Source organism: Cavia porcellus, unplaced genomic scaffold (assembly GCF_034190915.1).
Source record: "Cavia porcellus strain 051 isolate PalLab524CR breed Dunkin Hartley unplaced genomic scaffold, mCavPor4.1 scaffold_9, whole genome shotgun sequence".
Taxonomy (NCBI): Eukaryota; Metazoa; Chordata; class Mammalia; order Rodentia; family Caviidae; genus Cavia; species Cavia porcellus.
The window spans coordinates 35,132,662-35,154,162 of NW_026947492.1; the positions used below are offsets into that span (position 1 = coordinate 35,132,662).

At 34.6% G+C, this 21,501-nt stretch overlaps 1 protein-coding gene across 4 annotated transcripts in view; it reads right to left on the reverse strand.

The window, feature by feature from the left end:
• Window positions 1–21,501, reverse strand: part of Arhgap42 (Rho GTPase activating protein 42) — a 239,955-nt gene that overhangs the window by 96,960 nt on the left and 121,494 nt on the right. For 3 of the 4 annotated variants that reach the window (XM_063256193.1, XM_003472736.5, XM_063256191.1), the window contains exon 4: window positions 596–667. The exons of the other annotated variant lie outside the window; for it this stretch is intronic. In XM_063256193.1, the coding sequence (XP_063112263.1) occupies window positions 596–667 (72 nt within the window). The remainder of the gene's footprint in view (window positions 1–595; window positions 668–21,501) is intronic. 4 annotated transcript variants of the gene reach the window in all.

Genomic DNA, 21,501 nt, shown 5'->3' on the forward strand with positions numbered 1-21,501 from the left:
ATGGGAGGATGGGTAACTGAAATTGAAAACAGAAAGTCGGGACACACTGAGCTCTGGCATCGAACCTTAAATTTCCTACGCTTACATGATGTTGACCAAGTGAACAAAAAAGTGGACCTAAGCAACAGTGTGTAAATAATTTAGGTTATTAGGATGAGGGAAAATTTAATTGATCTATAAACAATTTTCCAATGAAATATTTCTAAAACTACAATGAAAAAGAATAAATTTTTCTTGTAATTATTGACCAGATTTTCAATATTCCTTGTGTCTACTTTTCATTTTACTTAGACATTAGGAACAAAGCTTTTCACAATATTATAATCTAACCCTGTTTTAAAAGAATTAATATCCTACAACTGTTGTGATGGAAGGAACTTGTAAGAGGTAGACATTTTCCCTACTCAGTAGAAGAATAAGACCATTTATGTTTAAAAGAATTCTAGTCTTTGTAATAGGCTCTGTGTAAAAAACATTAAAATGACACACACAATATTTAGAAGGTCATTCCAATTTCAAAAATGTTAACATCTGAAAGTATGTTATCTTTAATTATCAGGAGACTATCTGAAGAGTAATAAAAAGCAACACTTACTTTTGCTGCACCTATCTGTTCTTTTCGAAATTTCTCAAGTGGCGCAATTAGTACATCATTAGCATTTTGAATCTGAAATTAAAAATGCACATATATTAAATTCTGCATAATTTCATGCCAACAATATTGACAAAATGGCTCCTCTTATTAAAGTTATTGATATAGTTTTTGTTCTTGTCTGTTTCTAAAAACCTTCATGGTATGTAGCATGTTTCTGCATTACAAGTAAGCTGTTTTCATATATTTCACTTGATCCTAACAATAATGTGAATAATATGAACATAAATTCTTACTCTGGTGAAAACGCAGTTAAAATGTCTAAAGTTCTCCGGAGATTTAACTAAGAAACAGTACACTGGGTGTTCAGTTTACAAATACCTTTAATTGCACTGATGTACTACTGCCAGTTTGAGCATCATTTTACAATTGAACCATTCAAATACTCTTTCATTCTGCCATTAAGATGCTAGAATTCCACAGCTGCAAAATAAAACCGGATCATTTTTTCCTATTTGATTAGATTCCGCATGTTTGGGATTTTCGTGAATGTGCTCCTGTTTTCAACCTGAACAAAACAATAACTGATTTCATTTCAATGAAAAATACTCTAACCCCATATTCCAAATTGAAACATATTTTTAAAAACATTAACCTCTAAGAATACTCTAAAGATGTGCAAGATGTGAGCAACAGGAAAAAAAAAAAAAAAAAAAAACAGAAGACACATATTTTAAGGAATGGCATTTGCTAACAGCGAATCTTGATTTTTAAAAACCATCATCTTTAGACAGCAAAAAAGAGGCCCAGTTGACACAATGAACAATTTGTTCCACTACTGTGATAACTGAATATTAACTATTTTATAATGAGCAGATGCTAAGTTAAAAGGAAAACCTACCTTAATAACATATTACCCTATTTTAAAACAAGTTAAAGAATAAATAGGAGTTCTTAGAATATTCTTAAAACTTTTCTCCAAGTTTGAAATCATGTAATTCTGTAAGTTTGAAATCATGCAACATAAAATTGTTTTCATTTTCTCTATTGTCTCTAATCAAGCTTCATTTCTTAAATTCCGTAATGTAAATTCACAGATAAACACAAAAATTAAAACCTCAATGTTAATGCCACCTGCCATGAACCTGGCATTCTCATAGCTGCAGAAAAATATTACAGACTGTCCAAAAAGTGAAAGTATGCAGAGCAAATCAACACTCAATTTCTACTCAAAGACAGTGAGAGCCAAATATAGAAACTTCTGATGCCCATCATCTAATTCCCACTTGTGACTGAGCCAGACATGCCTTCAGGTACACTGCAAAGATGACTGGGGAGGGTCAAAAAGTAGTTTTAATTCTCACTTTATAAACCCTCCTGTCCTCATAGAGCCCAAACAGATACATGTGTATACCCCCCCACACACACACTGAGAGATTTTAGAGAAGTAAGGAATAGCTGATTCCGTCTTTAATTATAAGATGCCATTGGGGGAAGATAGTATCATGAACACATTAGTGTAATTTGGAGAAGTATCAATAATGAGTATTACCCCTTTCTTCAAAGTTTATACTTGTTGCCTGAAACTGCATTAAGTACTTCACAAGCATGATCCAATGTATTTAAAATTAGTGAGCTTAAAATGAAGATATTTATATTTCTCAAGTGGTGAAAACTTGACAATAATGAGACTAAAAAAGACTGACTGGCTGACTGGTATAACAGTGCATAAGTACTTGCATTCAAAATTGAGAGGGCCTGGATTTAGACTGGTTCCATCACTTAGAGGATGTCACTGAACCATTAAGGGAACCAGCTGCCCCGTTTACCTAGCAACTAGGTTTCTAAGACTTAAAAGATAATGAATGTATAATGCATAGTCCACTGGCTTCTGTATACTAACTACATAAAAATGGCAGCTTTTTAAATTTCCAAATATGTAGATTATATACTTCATGTGATATTTACAAATCACACCTATGCCAGGATCTACTGTATTACCCTTTTGATTTAGGTATATCTAGATACACAGTATCAGAAAGTATTTTCTCAAAGTCCTGAAAGACAGATGGCTTGAGATCTCCACATCCCAGCACTGAGGATATTTATCTATGTGTCAATGGCAGTGCAGAGAGGGGTGGGGGGCAGCTAAATAAAAGTGAGAGGTAAACTTTCCAGAAAGTTAAACTCTATTTGAAACGGGAAAAATAAATGCAATCACTCAACCCATACTGGGTGGTTGTAAAGTACTGCTGAATTGTGGGAAGACTAAAAAATGCACCACATTACGACCAGAATAATTGCATGATAAACTGCAGACACTTTACAAATACATTAGAATTTTGACAACAAGAGAGATGCATGAGAATTAAATAAGCCTAGCTAGTATTTAGATGGTTGATAACTGGATACACTGAAGGAAATAATTCTAAATACAGGGAACATCATAAATAAGGGTAAGGAGGTAGAAGCAAGCACGTCATATGGGAAGATAGAGCACAGTGCAGAACACTTTAACACACTTACTAAGAGTCAGTCATGAAGTTGAGTGTAGTGGCATAAGATTGTACTCTGCACTCTTGAGAGACTGAAGCAGGAGGACTGTTGCATAGGAGCCCAGTCTGGGTGAGTTAATGATTCAGTAAGATCCTGTCTCAAAATAAGAACTCAAAAGCACTGATATTATAGCTCAGTGTAAACCTCCAGGGCTCAGTCCATAACACCACACACACACACACACACACACACACACACACACAGGGTTAATAATGACTAAAAATTCACTTGCCAAATTAAGTGCCTTCAGTTTTATAAAACAGAAACTTGGAAAAGAATGCGAAGGTCACCAAACAGTGTTTGGTCTACAGTAGATTCAATAGAGGCACTTTTTGTTCTTGTTATTACCTTGAGAAGACTACAAACTGCCATTAGCAGGAAGATCAACTGAACTGAGTAAAAATCAGGGGAGGGGGCAGATTATACCTACAATCCAGGCAAAGAACTGTAACTATGGAATTACTGCTGGCCTCTAAAAAAGGATAATATTAAACCTTTTCCTAGACACAACTGTTAATCCAAGCTGTTGGGAGCCCTTGAAGCTGGAAACTGACCACCATGCAAGGCTGGAGCATGACATTCCAAGAAGAGTGCCCAGGCAACCACGCGAAGAAGCTGCTTAAGCCCAGAGAACATCTATCCCCAAGACAATCTGAGCAGTGGATTGTATGACAACAGGGTGTCACGTGACATTAAGTTGCAGTGAGGAGCCAGTTCCTTTCCTCCCATCAGGAGGAAAAGGGCTCCCTGATTCCAGCTTTGTCTCTTCTTATTTTTCTCATCCTCTTGCAGTCCTTAACCCCCAAGAACCTCAGAAACCACATGGGTCGTGGCACTCATGGGTCTTAGTGCCACGACCCATGGTTGAAACAGGAAGGTTGAAACAGGAAGACTGAAAGTTCAAGGCCAGAGTGGAAAATTTAGCAAAACTTCATTGTAAACAAAGAAAAAGAAAAGAAATTCTAGAAAAACTTTAATCTAAAATAATAAAGAGATGCAAGATTAGGTACCTGCAACATTATTTTAAGAGCATTCTATGGGAAACACAACAAGGACCCATGAGTAGACAGATTGACTACAAGAGAAAGAGGAATCAAAGGAGATAGAAGGTTTCTGCTTCAGACACTGAAACTTGCTTGTCACACACAGAACTGGTATAATGAGATAGTATGTGTCTGCAGAAAAGACAAAAAATAATAATAAGATGAATTTGATTTTGGATCTTTTATTATCTGATATCCTAGCAAAACTCCAAGAAATACTATGTCAGAAAATCTCCTTTGACAATAGTAGAACTAATCAATATGAATGAAAGTTGTTTTTCACTTTATTTGCAATACTAGTAACTGAGATTCTCACTCATGCTAGGCAAGTCCTCAGACCTTTGTGGGGGTTTTCTCCCTTAAATTTTGAGGAATGGTTTTACTAAGCTTCCCAGGCCGGCCTTGAGCCTGCAATCCAGCCTTAGCCTCCCCAGCAGGTCAGATTACAGGTATGTCACCACTGTGACTAGTTTAAATGTGAGTTTTTAAAGTACGATATTAGGGATTACAAAACAGAGTAGAATGAGAGGAGGATCCATGTACTAAGTCCTGGCACATTCCTAGTTCTGCTAGCCGGTATAGTTGTCATATAAATAAGACTTGAAAATAAAGCAAAAGCTGGAGGACATAAGAAAATGGCATAATTAAGCACCTTATTGGGACAAAGACTAATTCATGTCTCTACTGCTTCCATATTTTCTAGTTTTTCTTTAGTTGAGCACTTGTCCCCCTACCCCATTCACATTCTGCTAGTGTGAAACTGGAGGAATAAAAAATAAGATATGGCAAAAGTATTGAACAGAAAAAACTGAAGATGAAAAAAAAAAAAAAAAAACCAAAGTGTGGTAGAGATAACAACACAAAGGATTCATTATGTGCTACCTATGTGCCAAATACTATACTAACTTCTTCACTCTACACAGAGTAAAGTTGATTTTTATAGGAGGAATGAAGTCAAGAACATAAAAAACAATCATCTGGAATGTATAAAGAATTGAATGCTGAGTTTAGGCAGACTCAGCTTCATTTGAATCTCAGCACCGAAATACTCAAGAGACTTCATTCCTAAACTTATTAAGGTATTTATAGAAATTAAAGAAGAAACAAGTATATTTTTAAAAATCGCTACATAGATTTGTCATATGCAGGCTCTCCATATATACTAGTGTCTTCAAAGAACCGAGTGAATGTTTTCTGCCTGCCTACCTACCTACCTACCTAATTACAAGGGATAGAAATGTGGTTCAGCGATTCCTGCCTTCAAGTCTCCACACCACTGAAGAAAAAAAAAGTGTAGAAAAGACCTAGAATTACAGTGCAGCTTTGTTGACAAAACTTGCAAGAATTAAGAAAAATCCAGAGAAACAGAATTTTGGCTTACATGGAATACTTTCTCTACAGATTTACAACAGGTTTAATGAAATTCTTCCCAGAAGGGTAATATTTGGGAGGGAAAATCAAGTTACAGAGTTCAGGAGCTTCTAGATCTCATAGTATTTGTGGAATGTGTGACTTTGAATGACCTTACTAAAATGCTTTAGGAAAAATACAAAAGCAATTTTAATTCTCTTGCTAGATATTGCCCACAACAAAGCTTTGAAAATGTCTTATTTTGTTAGGCGCAATTAACTTATGATTCTTACTAATTATCTAAATTTGGGTTTAAACAACTCATCTCTAGAGAAGTCGAACAATTTGTCTCTATATTGGTCCATGTTTAAAGTTAAAAATTTTACTAGTAATTTCACTTCTTTTCAATAGAAGAAAATCAAATCAGATACAATTTGGGGGAGTACCTTAAAGCCTTGAGTTTACTCAGCAAACACTTTAATGGTGGGGTATGCTGCATTAAGACCAGCAATCAAGTTTCCTGTTGCTTTTCTTTTGCGGTTTCAAGCGGTTCTAATAAACAGCCACAAGAGAGTGCTCATAAATCACTCAAAAGGAACAGCAGAAATGCTTTTATGTGGTTTGAAAAATGTTTCTCCAAATATGTTTGGTTTGTTTTTCTACACATATACATGACAAAACTTCCTTACACACCATGGATTTTCAAGTGCCGTCCTGTAGAATTTTAGTGCTTGCTTTTCAGTGCTGAGAACCTTATCACAACTTGCTCATCAAAGTAGCAACAGAATAAAGGGCTATTTTCCCTGACCTCTTTCTATTCCTTTACTAAGATCTGGCTAAAATTCAGCACTGTTGTTAGCACTCAGAGCTCATCACTGATGAATCCTGAAACTTCCTTCACAACACTAGGATAGAACTACTGTAATTCTCTGCCTCCAAGTTGTAAAAAATATATAATCATATTTTATGGTACCTTCGAAGGTAGTTGCTTCAGGGCTTGGGCTGTAACTTGGTGTTTTCAGCATTTGCTTAAATTAGTTGCTCAAGAAGGCTACAACAGACTATACAGTTTACAAATAAGAAAACATAGATAGTAATTTCCTATCAAGATGTCAACACAACTAATTCCTATAAAGGAGAAAGACTATATTGGTATTCGGTAAAGGGAGGACTGAAAATAATCACTGCAGAAGACAACTAGAAAAAAACCTCCTATTTAATATGGATTATTTTCCTAGTAGTATTCTCAATTGAGAAAAATGACATCAGAATTTAATTTGAGATTACAAGGAAGCATCTCTCTTCTGCTTTGTCTCAAATCTTCTTCCTTAATAGCTTCTCAGAAAGAATGTCTGCCAAAGCATGGGAGGTAGAGGGTTAAACTGGGGCCTCTTGCCAGGTACTGATCAAATTAACTTTCTGCAGCTATGTAACAGTGCTTTTCTAGGAAAACCAAATCCATAGCAGTTCTAAATTAGAACTGAAAGGACAAAACTCAGGTGTAGAAGAGGGTTAGAGTTATATAATAACTAGCAGTCAAATATTAAACACATTTTACTTTACATCCTTTAATGTAACTAATTTACTACAACAATTCTATCTTCATTGAAAAAAACAACCAAAAACTGCCATGCACAGCTGTCTGGATACCACAATTTTCCACTTAGCTGCTATTTTGTAACTCATCACCTCAGGATTTGTTTGTTCATCTCTACACTTTTAAGATTTTGTTCTACTACCAACCACACCTTATTGGAGCTCACCTGTTTAGATCCAAGTCTGACTCACATTTAATATTACTTACATTTTTCTCTATTTTTATTAGTAATAACTTTCTCATATACACTGGGAATATACTGGGGAAAATTTAAGATTCTGGAGAATCATAGTAAGTGAATCTGCTTCTTCAGAAAATAAATGAAATAGTATACTCTCCAAGAGAATATCCTAATTTGAATTTAAACAATTTTCGTTTTATACCCTAACATCTATGCAATCTTGGTCAATTTACTCACACTAAGTCTGTTCCCTTTTTGGTATAATAAAAATGATAAAATTATATCATCTCATAGTATGCTTATTAAGATTAAATTTTTAAATTTATGACAAATGATCATAAGAGTTTATCACCAAACATAAAAACATTAACTGCTTCCTATCAAGTTCATTTTATAAAGCAGGCCAGTTATGCACATACATAGTATTTTTCAAAATGACTTATGAAGTTGCTACTTTTGAGTATAAGAGTATAAAGTTTCACTACCACAAGCTGGATAAAGGCTTAACAGGACAAAAACAATGACTAGGAACAAAACAGCAAACAATCCTCTATGCTTCGAGCACATAGGACCATCCCAAACATAAGTCAAATTACAGTTTGCACTTTAATAAAAGCCATCTATTCTCCTAAGGTAGAGAAACAGAAACCCATTCAACCAAGAAGGAACTGATCACTTTGACAGTATCAGGTGGAAACAGCAAGAGAAGGAAGCAGATTGAAGTATGTCATAGTCTATGATTTAATAATGTCATTAACTTCACCAAATAAAATTCTGTTAAGTATTGAGTTATGTGAATCAAAAAGCTATCATTTATCTTACCTTTTTTATTGTTCTTAAAACTATTTTTGCTTTGTTCCTTTTTACCTAACAATCTCTAACAGGAGTTTAAACGAAAAGGTGGTGTTTTTTGTTTTGTTTTGTTTGTTTTTTGGTACTGGCGATCAAACTCATGACCTTGCGCTTGCCAGGCAGGTACTTATGCTGCTAAGCTATATCCCTGGCCCTAACTAAGAGTATTTTTAAAGCATATAAGTACTCTCAGAATATTTTTAAATATCAGATCTAACCAGAGCATACTGCCTCCTTACAAGCTTGTGTCTGCTTATTGCTGTCCTAATTAGTACTTATTTATAACTCTAAAATAATGGAGGTTAAAAAAAAACAAGAAGAAAAAGTCAACCTGCTTTCCAGTTATAAATAAAAGATATATGAAAGGTCATATTAAAATTGACGTCTTAAAAGCTAGTGAAAATAATTACTCCAAATACCTGACAAACACATTCACTTTAATACTTTTCTTCCAACTTTCCAACAAAGGTATATGCATTAGGAAATGCACATTTATAGGCTTTATAGGCCTTTAAAAACCTTAAAGGAAATATGTTAAATCTATAAAATTCAGAGCCTTAAGGGTAGATTTAAGAAATACTGCTCTCCTAGTTGTTTCTCCTAAATGGGCTAAATAATTACTCCTGTATTTGCCTAGATATAAATATTCTTATACACTGGTAAGATGACTTTAGCTGGTTTCCTCTGGATCTGGCAGGATCTGCAGGACTTGTGTGCCTCTGGTGGCATTACCACTAATAGATTCCAGTGATGCTCCTGTTTGTTAATATTATAGAAAGTGTCCAAAGACATACTTCCTATACAGAAACACCCTCATGCTCAAAACCCACTCCGAAACACTAGAATCTGAGACACCATATATCCTGGGATGAGCTAAGTACAGCTTTACAAATATTTCTTATTTCACATTTTATCCCCTAAGAGGAAGTATAAGTGGTTTTGTATGGTAAGACAAGAGGAGAAAATTTCAGCAAACTGGTTTGTGTCAATTTTATGTAGTACTCCATCTTCATCCCTCCCCATACCAGTTCTTCTTGCAGGTACTGCTTTAATCTTTTGATGTTCATCACAAAGAGTTTGGAGAAATTAGAATTATTCATCTGTTTTAAATTGTTCATTTATAAATTTAAGTAAAACTGATAGCCTTTGCAAATTTAAAAAGAAAAAAAATTCATTAAGTAAATTCCCAGTTATAGTTATTTTATAATAATTACATTCAAGTAGATAGATGCTTATATATTTAACCACAATTGCTGAGTATTTACATAATGGCAGATTGTTAAAACCTTAATAAAGTTTGAAAATAATCTCAATGCATATGCAATTTCTTGAATTGCTTATTTCACTTTTGGATTAATAAAATGAGGATGAGGGTGAAGAGGAGAGGAAAGAAAAAAAATTACGGGCAAAGATGCATACAAAGAAAACAAAAGACTAACCCAATACAGGGAGTAATTAAGGGAAATCAGGCTTATAGGCTAGGAGCTAGTAATGTGCTGATGCACCATGACAGTGGATCAAAGAACTTTAGGCACATCTTTACACCAAGTGATCAGTAAATACTACAAATTAGGTTTTTCAGAATTGCAGACACATACTCATACCTCAGTACCATTAGCTAACTTCTTAACACAACATTGCCTGGAGCCAAACACATATTTACTTAGAGTTTTAAGCCACAAAAATAGGTTTAAAATGCTTTCTCTTTTATCTAGCTATTAAAGCATTTATTTTAATTAAGTAACTAATGACTTGTAAATTTCCAACATAACATATCTATTTCAATATTCAAAACAACAAATATTTTTGTACTTATTTACACTTAATTTTATACAAAATAAGGTTTTCAGATTTCTGAACTTCCATAGCAACACTAAGCCTCTACTCTGTATTGATATAGTTTCTGTTTCAAGAATCTAAGTGATAGGGGCTGGGTATTTAGCTCAGCGGCATGAGTACCTGCCTTGAAAGCAGGCAGTCCTGAGTTCGATCCCCGGTACCGATAAAAAGGAAAAAGACCAAAAAACAAAAAAGATTAAGAATCTAAGTGATAGTTTTCTGAGATCCTGGGTAAGATTAGAAAGAGATCTCTACAGTTTTTCACTTAAAGTGGGACTATCTGTCCCGCATATACCTATCAATTGAAGTTTGGGAAATTAGGGAAGAAAAGATATTCATTCAGAAACTTCATCACAGTACTAAGGCCTTGCCATAGTTCACTTTCCCTGGAAGAACACTTATATGGGATGTTTATGTCACATACTATCTTGATATAAATAAACACAGGAAACTTTGTAATTGGAACTTGTATAGTTAAGAAAAAACAGTACCAGAAGCTAATACACACAAACAGTATATCTTTACTATAAACTACCCTTGTAGTGTCTGCTTGAATAAGGATCTCCGGGAGCTAAAGGGAAGAGAAAATAATCTTTTTAAATAAATAATTCCTTAATTGAATAAGCCAGCAAATTGAATCACTGTGTTGTTAAAAATAAAACCAGGAAAAGGTAATTAAAAGAAAAAACTTTAGAACTTTAATAGAGAACTACAGAAGTTCATGAATAACCAAAAGTTATCTAAGTCCTACAATTTTGCAAACAAGAGATATGATTTATTTTGCAAAGATTTTCTTTTAAACTTTCCCAGGCATTTGAGTACAGGCTCTTAGTCATAACTAAGAATTACTTCCCAAATAAGTTCCATATGTTATACCTCTCATCCCTGATCTTTTCAAAATCCAGATCTGGTCATAAAAACTATGGGCCAGTTTTCCACACTGTTCAGCTGTTAAAAATCCTTTCTTATGAAATGAGGTAAAGAACTTCTTTCAGCCCTTTCTGTGAGGTCTTATATCACATAAAGTAGTGCTATGTCAATATGAGAAACATTCTCTTCACAACACATGACAAACAACATAAAAAAAAAAAAAAAAAAAAAAAAAAAAAAAAACTTTCCCAATCCCAACAGAGTATGTCCCAACAGAAAACACAATCATTTTAAAATACTAACAGCTAAACTCTTTTGGTCTTATCTTCAGGCCATAGGTTGAATCAGTTCCGGTTCACAGAACCACTTAAAGAATGTTTAAGATTCTTCTCCAGAAAACAAAGCTTGTTAACTACTTTTCTTCCACACAGCTTGAGACATCCAAACTCTCCTGCATCCATAGTGATGCCCACAACTAACACCATACCAAGTGCTCATAAAATATTATGCAATATCTCAATCATCTCACATAATTACAAAAAGATGTGGAACAACAAAAATCACTCAGTTCTCAACTTTTTTACCTCCTACTGAAAAATTAAGAAATACTTAGTATAATTAGGAGAAAACATGGCTTCTCAGAAGCCTAGTTTACATGATCAGAAAGATAAAACTCAATTTCCTATCTCATTGTTACCAAGTCCCCAAACACAATCCTGACAACAAAACAATCACCTGAACTCCCACTGTCAACACTCACATCCTGCATGTGGCCTTGACATCCTAAGACAGTCTAGCATATGTAAAATTATCCTTTAACAATGTAAAAATTTATTAAATCAACATAATTAAATTACCTAATACTGAATGAAAATGAATCTTTTCTGACAATTCAGAAACACAATAAAGCTGAGCATTACAACCAGCAAAAGAAAAGTAACTTTGCATCCTAACATAAAGACACATAATGAAATCAGTACACCTTTCCCTGAAGCCTCTACCGAATTCTTGTCTTTATATGTCATTGTGAGAGCATTCAGGCTCCCTTAATGGCCTTTGACCTAGGTGACTTCCCAAGCATCCTTTAATTTCAGAGTAAATAGGGCAAAGACAGACTCATTTATCTTCCATTTCAAGATAAGAAAAACTCTACCCCCTATTCATGAGTCAGTGCATTTTCATGCCTCAAGTATCAGGTGAAGGTGAAGGCTTACAGAGCCTATGTACAACTCACTTTTTGCTAAGCTCTTTAAACACAAACTATTGGTCTCATTTCTATTAAACATCAAAAAGTAGTCTGAAAACAGATCGCAGTCTTCTCCACTCTCCTGATCAAGTGAATGGCACCAAATTCAGGCAACTATCCAATCATTCTGGACCAACGCCTTGCCAACTTTCCATATCGAATCCACAATCTCCCCACTACTACGTCATGTATTCCATTGTGTCTCTCTGGAATTACAGCAGAATCACTTCTACACATCTTCTACCACCAAGCTTCACAACTCACTCATACTTTAACTTTTAAAAGAGCTGCCAGAATGTTCTCTTAAAAAAGCAGCATATGTTACTCCCCAGCTTTGATCATCTGTCTACAACTTTGTTTTAGTTACTTTTCTCATTGCTAAGGCAAAGTACTTGACACGCCAAGTTAAAGGAGAAAAGGTTTATTTAGTTCATCGTTTATAAAAGTTTTAGTCCATAATCAGCTGGCTCCAAAGCAGGGTAGCGTGGCAGACAGGCATTGCAGCGGAGGAGCAGTTCATGGTAGGCAGAAAGTAGCAAAACAACAAGAGATGACCACAGCTCTTTGTATCCCTTACATCATATCAGACTACTTGGAGGAGGGAGCACTCACATCCTTAATCCTAGGACCCTTGAGTCTAGCACTGCACTATTCCAGCGTTATACATTCTAGATCCAGCCACCTCTGATAAAGTCCATCTATGATTGCATGAAGCTTTAGGGGGAACATCTAGACATAAGCCATAACAAGCCTTCAATATGAAAAACTTCTCAGGCACGTACCCAAAAACACTTAATAAAGGAGCCTCTTTTTATTGTCTAATAACTGTTCTACAACCTCTCACACAAGATGTCTTTATTTCTATCCTACAAAATGACTTACAAGCCCTAGTTCATACTTCCTCAATTGTTCTTCCTTCTGTACTTTTTCTACTTCCTATCCAAATACTCTTACTTATCCTTTAAGCCTAAGCTCAGGTGTATGTCCATCTATGTTCTCTAGCATGTCATGAGTAGTTTGAGGAAGTGTCTCTCAGCCCATGAGGGACTATCTTAGGATACAACTATCAGCTAAAAATGCAATCTTGACACAAGCTTACTGGTTGAAGTAGAGGAAGAAGCTGGAAGACAAGAAAGCAGAAAATAGGAAATCCCAAAATTAAGCTTAAATTATGAGTTACAAAGGCAGACTTCACTGGTAAAAACTAAATGTTATTTTCTATACAAATATCAGTTTCAGTCTCAAACAATAGTCTATTCACTCCTATATTAACTGAGCATGAGATATTCTAAGGAACTACTACACAGGAAAGAAAACCTCTGGAGCGTGTATTCTTCTTCTCTTGGGTCTTTTGGGGAAGCAGGAGATTTTCACCCCCGATGAATGTACTCTATCTTCTACTTGGGCATGCCAAATTATACAGTTATATTATATATACAAATAAAAGGTTAGTGACTTCAAATTTTGACAGCTATTTTTAAAAGGTGAATGAGTAACATTAACTTCTGTGACTTACTTTGTTTCTTTATCAATTTTATGGTTACCATTTTAGAAATACATCTTGAATAACCAGGGAGGGTAGGGTAGATAGATGGGCAGAGTAAAAGCTCTTTGGCAAAATAAGCTATATGCACAAATTTTTTAGGGATGAATAAACAATGCCTGCTGTCATATCATTAGAATTTGCCTCACTACACTGTGCCAAAAATTCAATTAGGTTTATAAATGATCTTGAAATAATGAGTAATCAGAAACACAGCTTCTAGTCCCCATTGAGCTTACCAGTCAGGTAACACACTATCTACATCCCTGACATATAGCACTGTTACAATGAGTGCACGTGAGCACAAGATAAAAACAAAAGCAAGTCTAGATCAAACTGCAAAGTTGGTAAAATTTGCATTCAGAAACTGCTACCTTCTAAATCCCTAAGTAGTTTTGTTTGGCCTTTATTCTAATGTATTCATGCAAACCATGTACCAACACTACTCATCTCCTTTCTCATTCATTATAGCTTCTCATCAAAGACTATGACTGTAGGAAACCTATGATCTATGCATTTTTACCCATTACCACTTAAAACCTATCAGTAAAATCTTATTAATGCTGTGGCATCTTTCATGAAGGCCTTGTTCCATGCTTTTGAATATCTAGTAAATCTGGTCATTTGTGCTGATTTACTAGTAGGAACCAATATGCTTCAGGTGCCCTGAATGTCGATTACCTTTGGGACATGTAAGATAGCAAGAAAATACAAGAATGTACTTTAAACATCGTGAATGGTCAAGTTTGAGAAAACTGTGTTGCTAAAAAAGAAAAGTTACCTGCTCTATCTACTATGTATGGGGAAACTTCAATATGTTTTTATTGAAGTTATGGAACAACTGCAACTGTAAGTCAATATCATAATAATATGCATCAATGCTTCCCTTCTCAGTATACACTGACAGAGATGATGGTGAATGTAAGATCAATAGGTATGTATGTTCACTGATAGTTCCTGTCCAACAAGAAGCAAAACAGAGACAATACTTAACAACTTTTTGGGTAAGGACTTAAAATCAACTATGAAGTGATATGAATCAAAGTTAGATGCTTTGAGTTTCATTTATATAATTGTTTAGATCTAAAATATTTCCTAAAATTTTCATGAGGCTTTTAGAAGATAACTGGATCATGGGAACACAGACAAATATGCTGTTGGGAGATATAGCCCAAATGGAAGATATGACCTAGAAAGCTATATTCTTGTTCCCTTCTTCTGGTGATGTTTGTTTTGTTGCTGTTGTTTTTGTTTGTTTGTCTTCCCTCCCTCTGTCTCTCTTTCTGCTGTCTGGTTGCCACTGAGTGAGCAGGTTTTCTCAGCCATTCCCAGAGCCAAACAATCAAGGAATGACTCCTCTGAAAACTGTAAGTCAAAATACACTTCTCCTCTTTGAAATTGACATTGTTGAATATTTTTTTCCAGCAAAGGGAAAATGTCTAATTCAGAAAACTGGTACTGTTATTGGGTTCTTTGCTACAAATGGACCAGAAACGATACAAAACTATAAGATAAGATCACAATTCCTGCTAATGGGCCCTCAGAGATTGATGCATACAGCTGTGAGAGTAAAGCCAACGATAGGGACCCCAGTAAGGTAGTGATGTAAGAAATGTGGAGCATCTGTTCAGGAAAGCTACAGGCAGTGAATGGAACCAGCCCAACACAGAGGCCATGTGGGCTGCAACCAGCCAAATCACCAGAGTGGGACTGCTCAAGTCCTTTGGAGCTCCCATCTCACCAAATCTAGCCATAGGTACCTGGGCATAGAGTTAAAAGATTTGCTGTTTGTCTTGATGAGTTTCAGTCTATCTTTGTCTGATTCCTTCATATCTCCCTATTCTTCCCATTTTTAATGAGAATATTTATCCTATACCACTGTCACTGTATATTGGAAGTATTTAAGTTTCTTTTACATTTTTACAGAGGCCTAAAGACATAATTTTACCGTAAGTCTCAGAGGACAGTTTGAAGCTGGACTTTTCAGTGATGCTGAAATTGTTAAAATTGTTAAGACTTGGGTGACTCTTAGAGATGGACTAAATGCATTTTGCATAAGATGAACACTGAGTCTTTGGAGGACCAGGGTGGACTAGTATGGTTTAAGTCTAACATGTCTCCCAAAAGGCTCATGAAGACTTCACAGCTGAATGTGTTGGGAGGAAGAAACTGATTGGGAGAGGCAGATCACTGGGCTTATTACCTTAACAACTGTATTCACTGACAGCCTTTAGAGGAATCTACCACAAAATAATAGAAACCTAAAAGATGAATGCATCAGCTACCTTTTAAAAATTCTCTCTCTCTCTCTTTCACCCTTCTAAATGGCAGAGCACTGGGGGATGGTGGTGATCTAGGTCATAGTTTTCCTGCTCGATATGTTCTAAAATCAACCTACATAGTCAAAGACAATTAATACTAGATATGTACTATTAGCACAATAAAGTTACATGAGTCAGACTTATTTGCTCTGTTACTGGATATAGATGCCATTGTATTTGTGCTCAAAATGCAAAATCCTGTGTAGTCTCCTGAGCTACACATGGGAGGAAATGTTCAAGGTATAGAGCTACATCCTTGACAATCTTAAAATTTCTTCTTTGAAATATCCCCAGAGTAGAAACCACTGCTACTGACCATAATGTGGCAGACACCTTATGCAAGCTGAGATAAAGGGAGAATTTCTTGTGATAGTTTTTAGTAAGAGACACATCATCATTTTGTAGCAAGTGTTAGAATATTTAGTTATTTTAAAAGATTATGGAAGGCGCATTTGTAATATTGTCTAGTATAGTCTTCCAAAAGTTCCTTCTTCCTCTCCAGCATTGTTTCTTTCTTCATGAGCACTAGATATTTGTAATTTGTATGATGGTACCTGCCTATAATTCCAGCATTCAAATTCTCTGCACTCAGGAGGCTGAGGCAAGAGGATTTTGAGTTACAGTTAGCCTCAGCTACATAGCAAATTTCAGACCAGCCTGGGTTATGTAGCAACACCCTATCTCAAAAACAAAAACTTACAAACGAGCAAAAATGCAGCACTGAATATTTGTTATCGCCTTGTTAAATAGTAAGAGATATGCAGTCACCATAATATAGTATGTCTGGCAGATGGTACTTGATGCTCAAATACTATACTATACATGCCCCCCAAATGCTTCAGGAGATATAGTACTTCGAAATATTACATATAATATATGATGGCTGCCTTTGTCCTTGGGACAGCAGGAAAACTGAAAAATATTTCAAAGACTAAATAATTTTTAAAAGGATAGGAAGATAAAAAGCAGCAAAGCTTCCTAAAAATCAGAGTTGTGTTATCCACTAACACACTAGAGCCTTCTCAGAGTGTCATTTACACTCTGAGAAATGGAAGCAGTTTTATTGTTGTATGAACACCACAGAGCATATTTACCCAACCTAGATGTCCAAAGTCCTTTAGATGGGGTCCCTTAAAGCTACCAAGGGATGTGTTAAACACAAGATGTATGAAATTGCTGTAGGTATAAGATAACACACTATTATCCATATATATAGTCTATGTATGTTTATAAGCACGCTCTAAAGTGATTAAAAGTATAATAAAATAATTTAGCATCACTATAAAATATTTCATATGGTCCAAGAGTGCATGTTATATTTAATACAGTTGACAGCACTGTAAGTGTGGTTAAACAAACATCCCCTGGATAGTATGTGACAGTACTGTGTTGTGCTACAACTACATGATGGATGTCTAAGGCAGCTCTAGAACATGGGGACTTTTCAGTCTATTATACCTTCATAAGACCTCTACCAAATATGTGGCCCATCACTGGCCTACAATATTATTATGCAGTGCAAGGTTATAAAATTTTCTCTTTTCAGAGACTGATGACTCAAGAATTGATTCTCAAGAAAAAATGAAAACATGTTTTTAAACAGGCCAAATGTAAATCTTTCTTTCTCTTTTATTGTTTTTTATACTAATATGTTGTAAAGAGGGTTTTTCAAGTATCTTATTAAGATAGTATAACACAACTATATTTCAAAAGAAAAAATAACATGTTGTTTCTAAAAATTCAAAGCAAAAAGAACAAAAACGGAAGAGAGAAAAAGTAAAGTGAAAGAGCAAACCCTGAGGTCATACAGGAAAAACAGAGAAGCAGCAATTCTGCTCTAAACACATCAGTGTCTCTTGAATAGCAGAGAACCAAAGCTCCATCTTGTATTCCAGGCAGTGTAAACTTTAGAAATGCTTAATTATTACCATCTCTGTATTACAAAAAGATGGCAAAAATCATTAAATGTTTGTTCCATGGAACATGATTTGTTTAGTACCTTCTATAAATTGAGAGACATCAAAAATATTCCTTATTAGATTTTTTAAGAGAAAGTCAAGTTGGTGGGTAAAAGTTTGATATGAAACAGGATCTCTACATGCACTGATTTCCCTTGCTAAGGATTTACTAATCCCTATGTGAAAAAGGTAAACTCATTGGAAAAACTTGTAAACACCACTTTAATCAAGTGACTGAAATGCACATTTTTAGTTATGAGAAAAAGCAATCTGAGTGCCTTCATTCTTGTCTAAAATGCACAGCTAAAACTTATGCATAAACATCAAACACAAATTGAGAAATATCCTACAAAATAGCTGGCCTAAACACTGCAAAGATGTCAGTGTCATAAAATATTTAAAAAAAAAAAAAAAAAAAAAAAAAAAGACTGACAAACCTAGAATTTCATGTCCAAACCCAGTAAGAGATTTTTCTATAAACACCTTGTTGCGGCAATTATTCAATTTTTAAAAAACAAGAAATCTGTGGTATTCTGTTAGTGTTAAATTTGCTGTTTTGGATCATTACACTATAGCTATTCACTGTGTAAATGAACAGTTGTCTTAATACATAAAATTTAGGGGTTTAAAAAGAAAGTATGGTGGCTGAAATTTATTCAAGAGAAAGTTTTACAGCACAGTTTGAGAAAATATTAATGAATCTTGGTAAAGTTGTTATGGAAGTTCTCTGTGTTGTTCTTAAAACTATTCTGTAAATTGGATTTATTTTAAAATGAAGGAAAATTTTTTTAGTAATTGCTAATCATAGAAAACCTGAAAATCTTAACAATCCTGCCTTCATGATATAAGTATTATTTTGACAAAATATTTTGGTGACATCAGTCACACAGTCATATGATTTAACTTCTCAAAACAGAAATAGAAAATGATCAATAACATTCAAATTAACTATACACAAACAGATAGGCTGAAAACAGTAGTGAGTTGTTTCAAAGTTACAGACATGTTTATTTTTTTCAGTGCATGAAAATTAAGGTTTTTTAGTTTTTTGAAAAAAGTAGATACAGCAAGCACTTTACAGTCATAATTTTATTGCAGAGTTTATAATTTAAATTACGAGAAAGAGAGGGAACAATGAAATTTAAATTCATGCTGACTTAACTTTGATATTTTCCAATCATATATATTTCGCACTATATAAACATTGCATGGTCACTTTCTGACTCAGAAGTGGACATTTAATCTCACAAAAGGGCTAATTTTCCATACTGGGAATTTTTTAGTTTTATGTTTAAAAGGTATGCATACTGCCAATCTTCCCTCAAGCACAAATAACAGAGTTTAATCAACCACTTTGTTTCATCTAGGTTAAAAAATGTATTAGAGTAGGATGCTAAAAGTTGAACCATGAACATGTTAGAATAAGAAATGTGGATTATGAAATTAGAAAATTAAACTGTATTAATAACTGACTGCAAGATATTGGATAAGTCACTAAAATTATTTGAGGCTCATTATTTACATTAAGATGAGATTAGACAGATTCCGTGTAAGTACTCTCATATAAAACTTCTGGTGTAAGTTTTAATTAATGACTCCAAATCTTAAAAAAAAAAAAAAGGTAAAATAAAAAAGATTTCCTTCATGAAATTGACAATTATAGGACTAAGGAAAGTCTAGAACTCCATTGTCATGTGATGAGAAATGTTATTCACAAAGCCTCACTCACTCAGAGGCTTTTCAGATGTAGCTGGTTCTAGGGTGTACAATGCTAGGATTAAATTGGGTGATTCTAGGATTGGGGTGCATTTACTAAATTAGTCCACTGATTAGTTAAGCATAGTTATGGGTATGAATACCAGAAGGCACACCCTGGATGTCAGTGGCACCATCCAAAAGGCTGGGAGCCTGAAGAGATAAAAGAGAGATGCTTCGAACTCCTTGCTCGCTGCTTCTGCTACTACTGCCTTGGCTTCCTGCTTGCTGACTTCTTCCTGTCCTGCTGGCCACGTGCTGTTTCTCCTGTGTGATGCCCCTCCACCATGACGCACCATCTTGAAGCTAGCCAACTATGAACAGAAACCTCTACCAACCAAGTTACAACACACTTTTTCTTTGTAAAATTTGGGTGTCATTTATCTTGTCTCAGCAATGAGACAGTAACTGAGATCAGAAATATTAACTGAAAGAGTTAGTAGGTTCCAACATTTTCAATAAAAACTGTAAAAGGGGAGGAAAGGTCTAAAAAGGGAAGGTGGAAGAAATTAATTTCCTATTACCTTGTTTTGAAGTCCTGCATTGTTTTTATGGGGTTTTTAGATTTTGGGATTTGGGGGGGGGGGGGTTCTGTTTTGTTTCATTCTATTATGTCTGATATATGGGCAACTATTTTGAAGATAAGATCTAATAGGGTAGCCATTGTTGATTTCCTATTATCTTGTTTTGAAGTCATGTATCACTTTCTTTGTTTCATTTTAATGAGCTTTATTCTGCTTCATTTTGTTTGGTTTTATTCTCTTTAAAATAAAAGAAGAAAAGAAATATTTAACACATTCATGAGATTCAAAGTCAGACTTATTCTTAGTAAACAGCGGTTTAAATGCAAAACAATGCAGAAAACAGCAATTAGAAATTGGTTCTATTTGGGAATCTAAAAGAAGATATATAAATATGTACCATAATATCCATAAGCAAATGAAGACTAAATATTTAATTAATATTTTTAAAGGCATATACGTAAGTTCATAATTAAGATGAAGATGTTCTAACTTATACCTTGTCTAGAAATATCATTCCTCAGGTATATGTAATAAAATACACACTAAGCTTGCGACTGGTATTGCTACTATTAAGTTCCCAGACACCTCTTGGCATGTATGAGAATTCTGGGCTAATTAATTCAAATTTTTTATGAAACAAATACATCCCCAAAGAAGAGCTGCAATGCAAAGCAATATTTGAGAAAATGAGCTCTATCAACCTCAACAAACTCATGTAGATAGTTGTGGCACAAAGCCAAGGCCATTACACATTACAGATCTTATACAGGCCTAATAATCAGTAACCTTTAGGGTTAAATTAAAAGATTACAGTGTCTGTGTACAAATAAGGGCAACGGAAGTATATGCACAGAATATAAAATGGTAGAAATTATTTAATTCTTTTGAAGTGCCATAATAAATGCAAAAATACCAGTCTCCTGAAAGATATTAAGGTAGAGTAGTAACACCATAGAAGAGAAAGGCTCTCATTTTTATGTCCAAACACATTAGAGACACGGGCTTTTCAATAAAACAACAAACACATGTAGATACAAAGGCAAAGTGTTATAGCAGTTTAAAAATTCCCAACTTTACATGGAAGTATACAATTTAATGAAAAATACTGTTTCTCTTAAAATGTTTCATTTGTGAAAAAAGATGAACAAAGTCAGCCCAACATGAATTCATAAATTTTTAGAAAATTAGAAACCAGTGTTTCTAGTCAGGAAACCCACTCAAAAACTGAAACAATCACTTTACCATATAAGATCCAGCACCCACACACAAAGGAA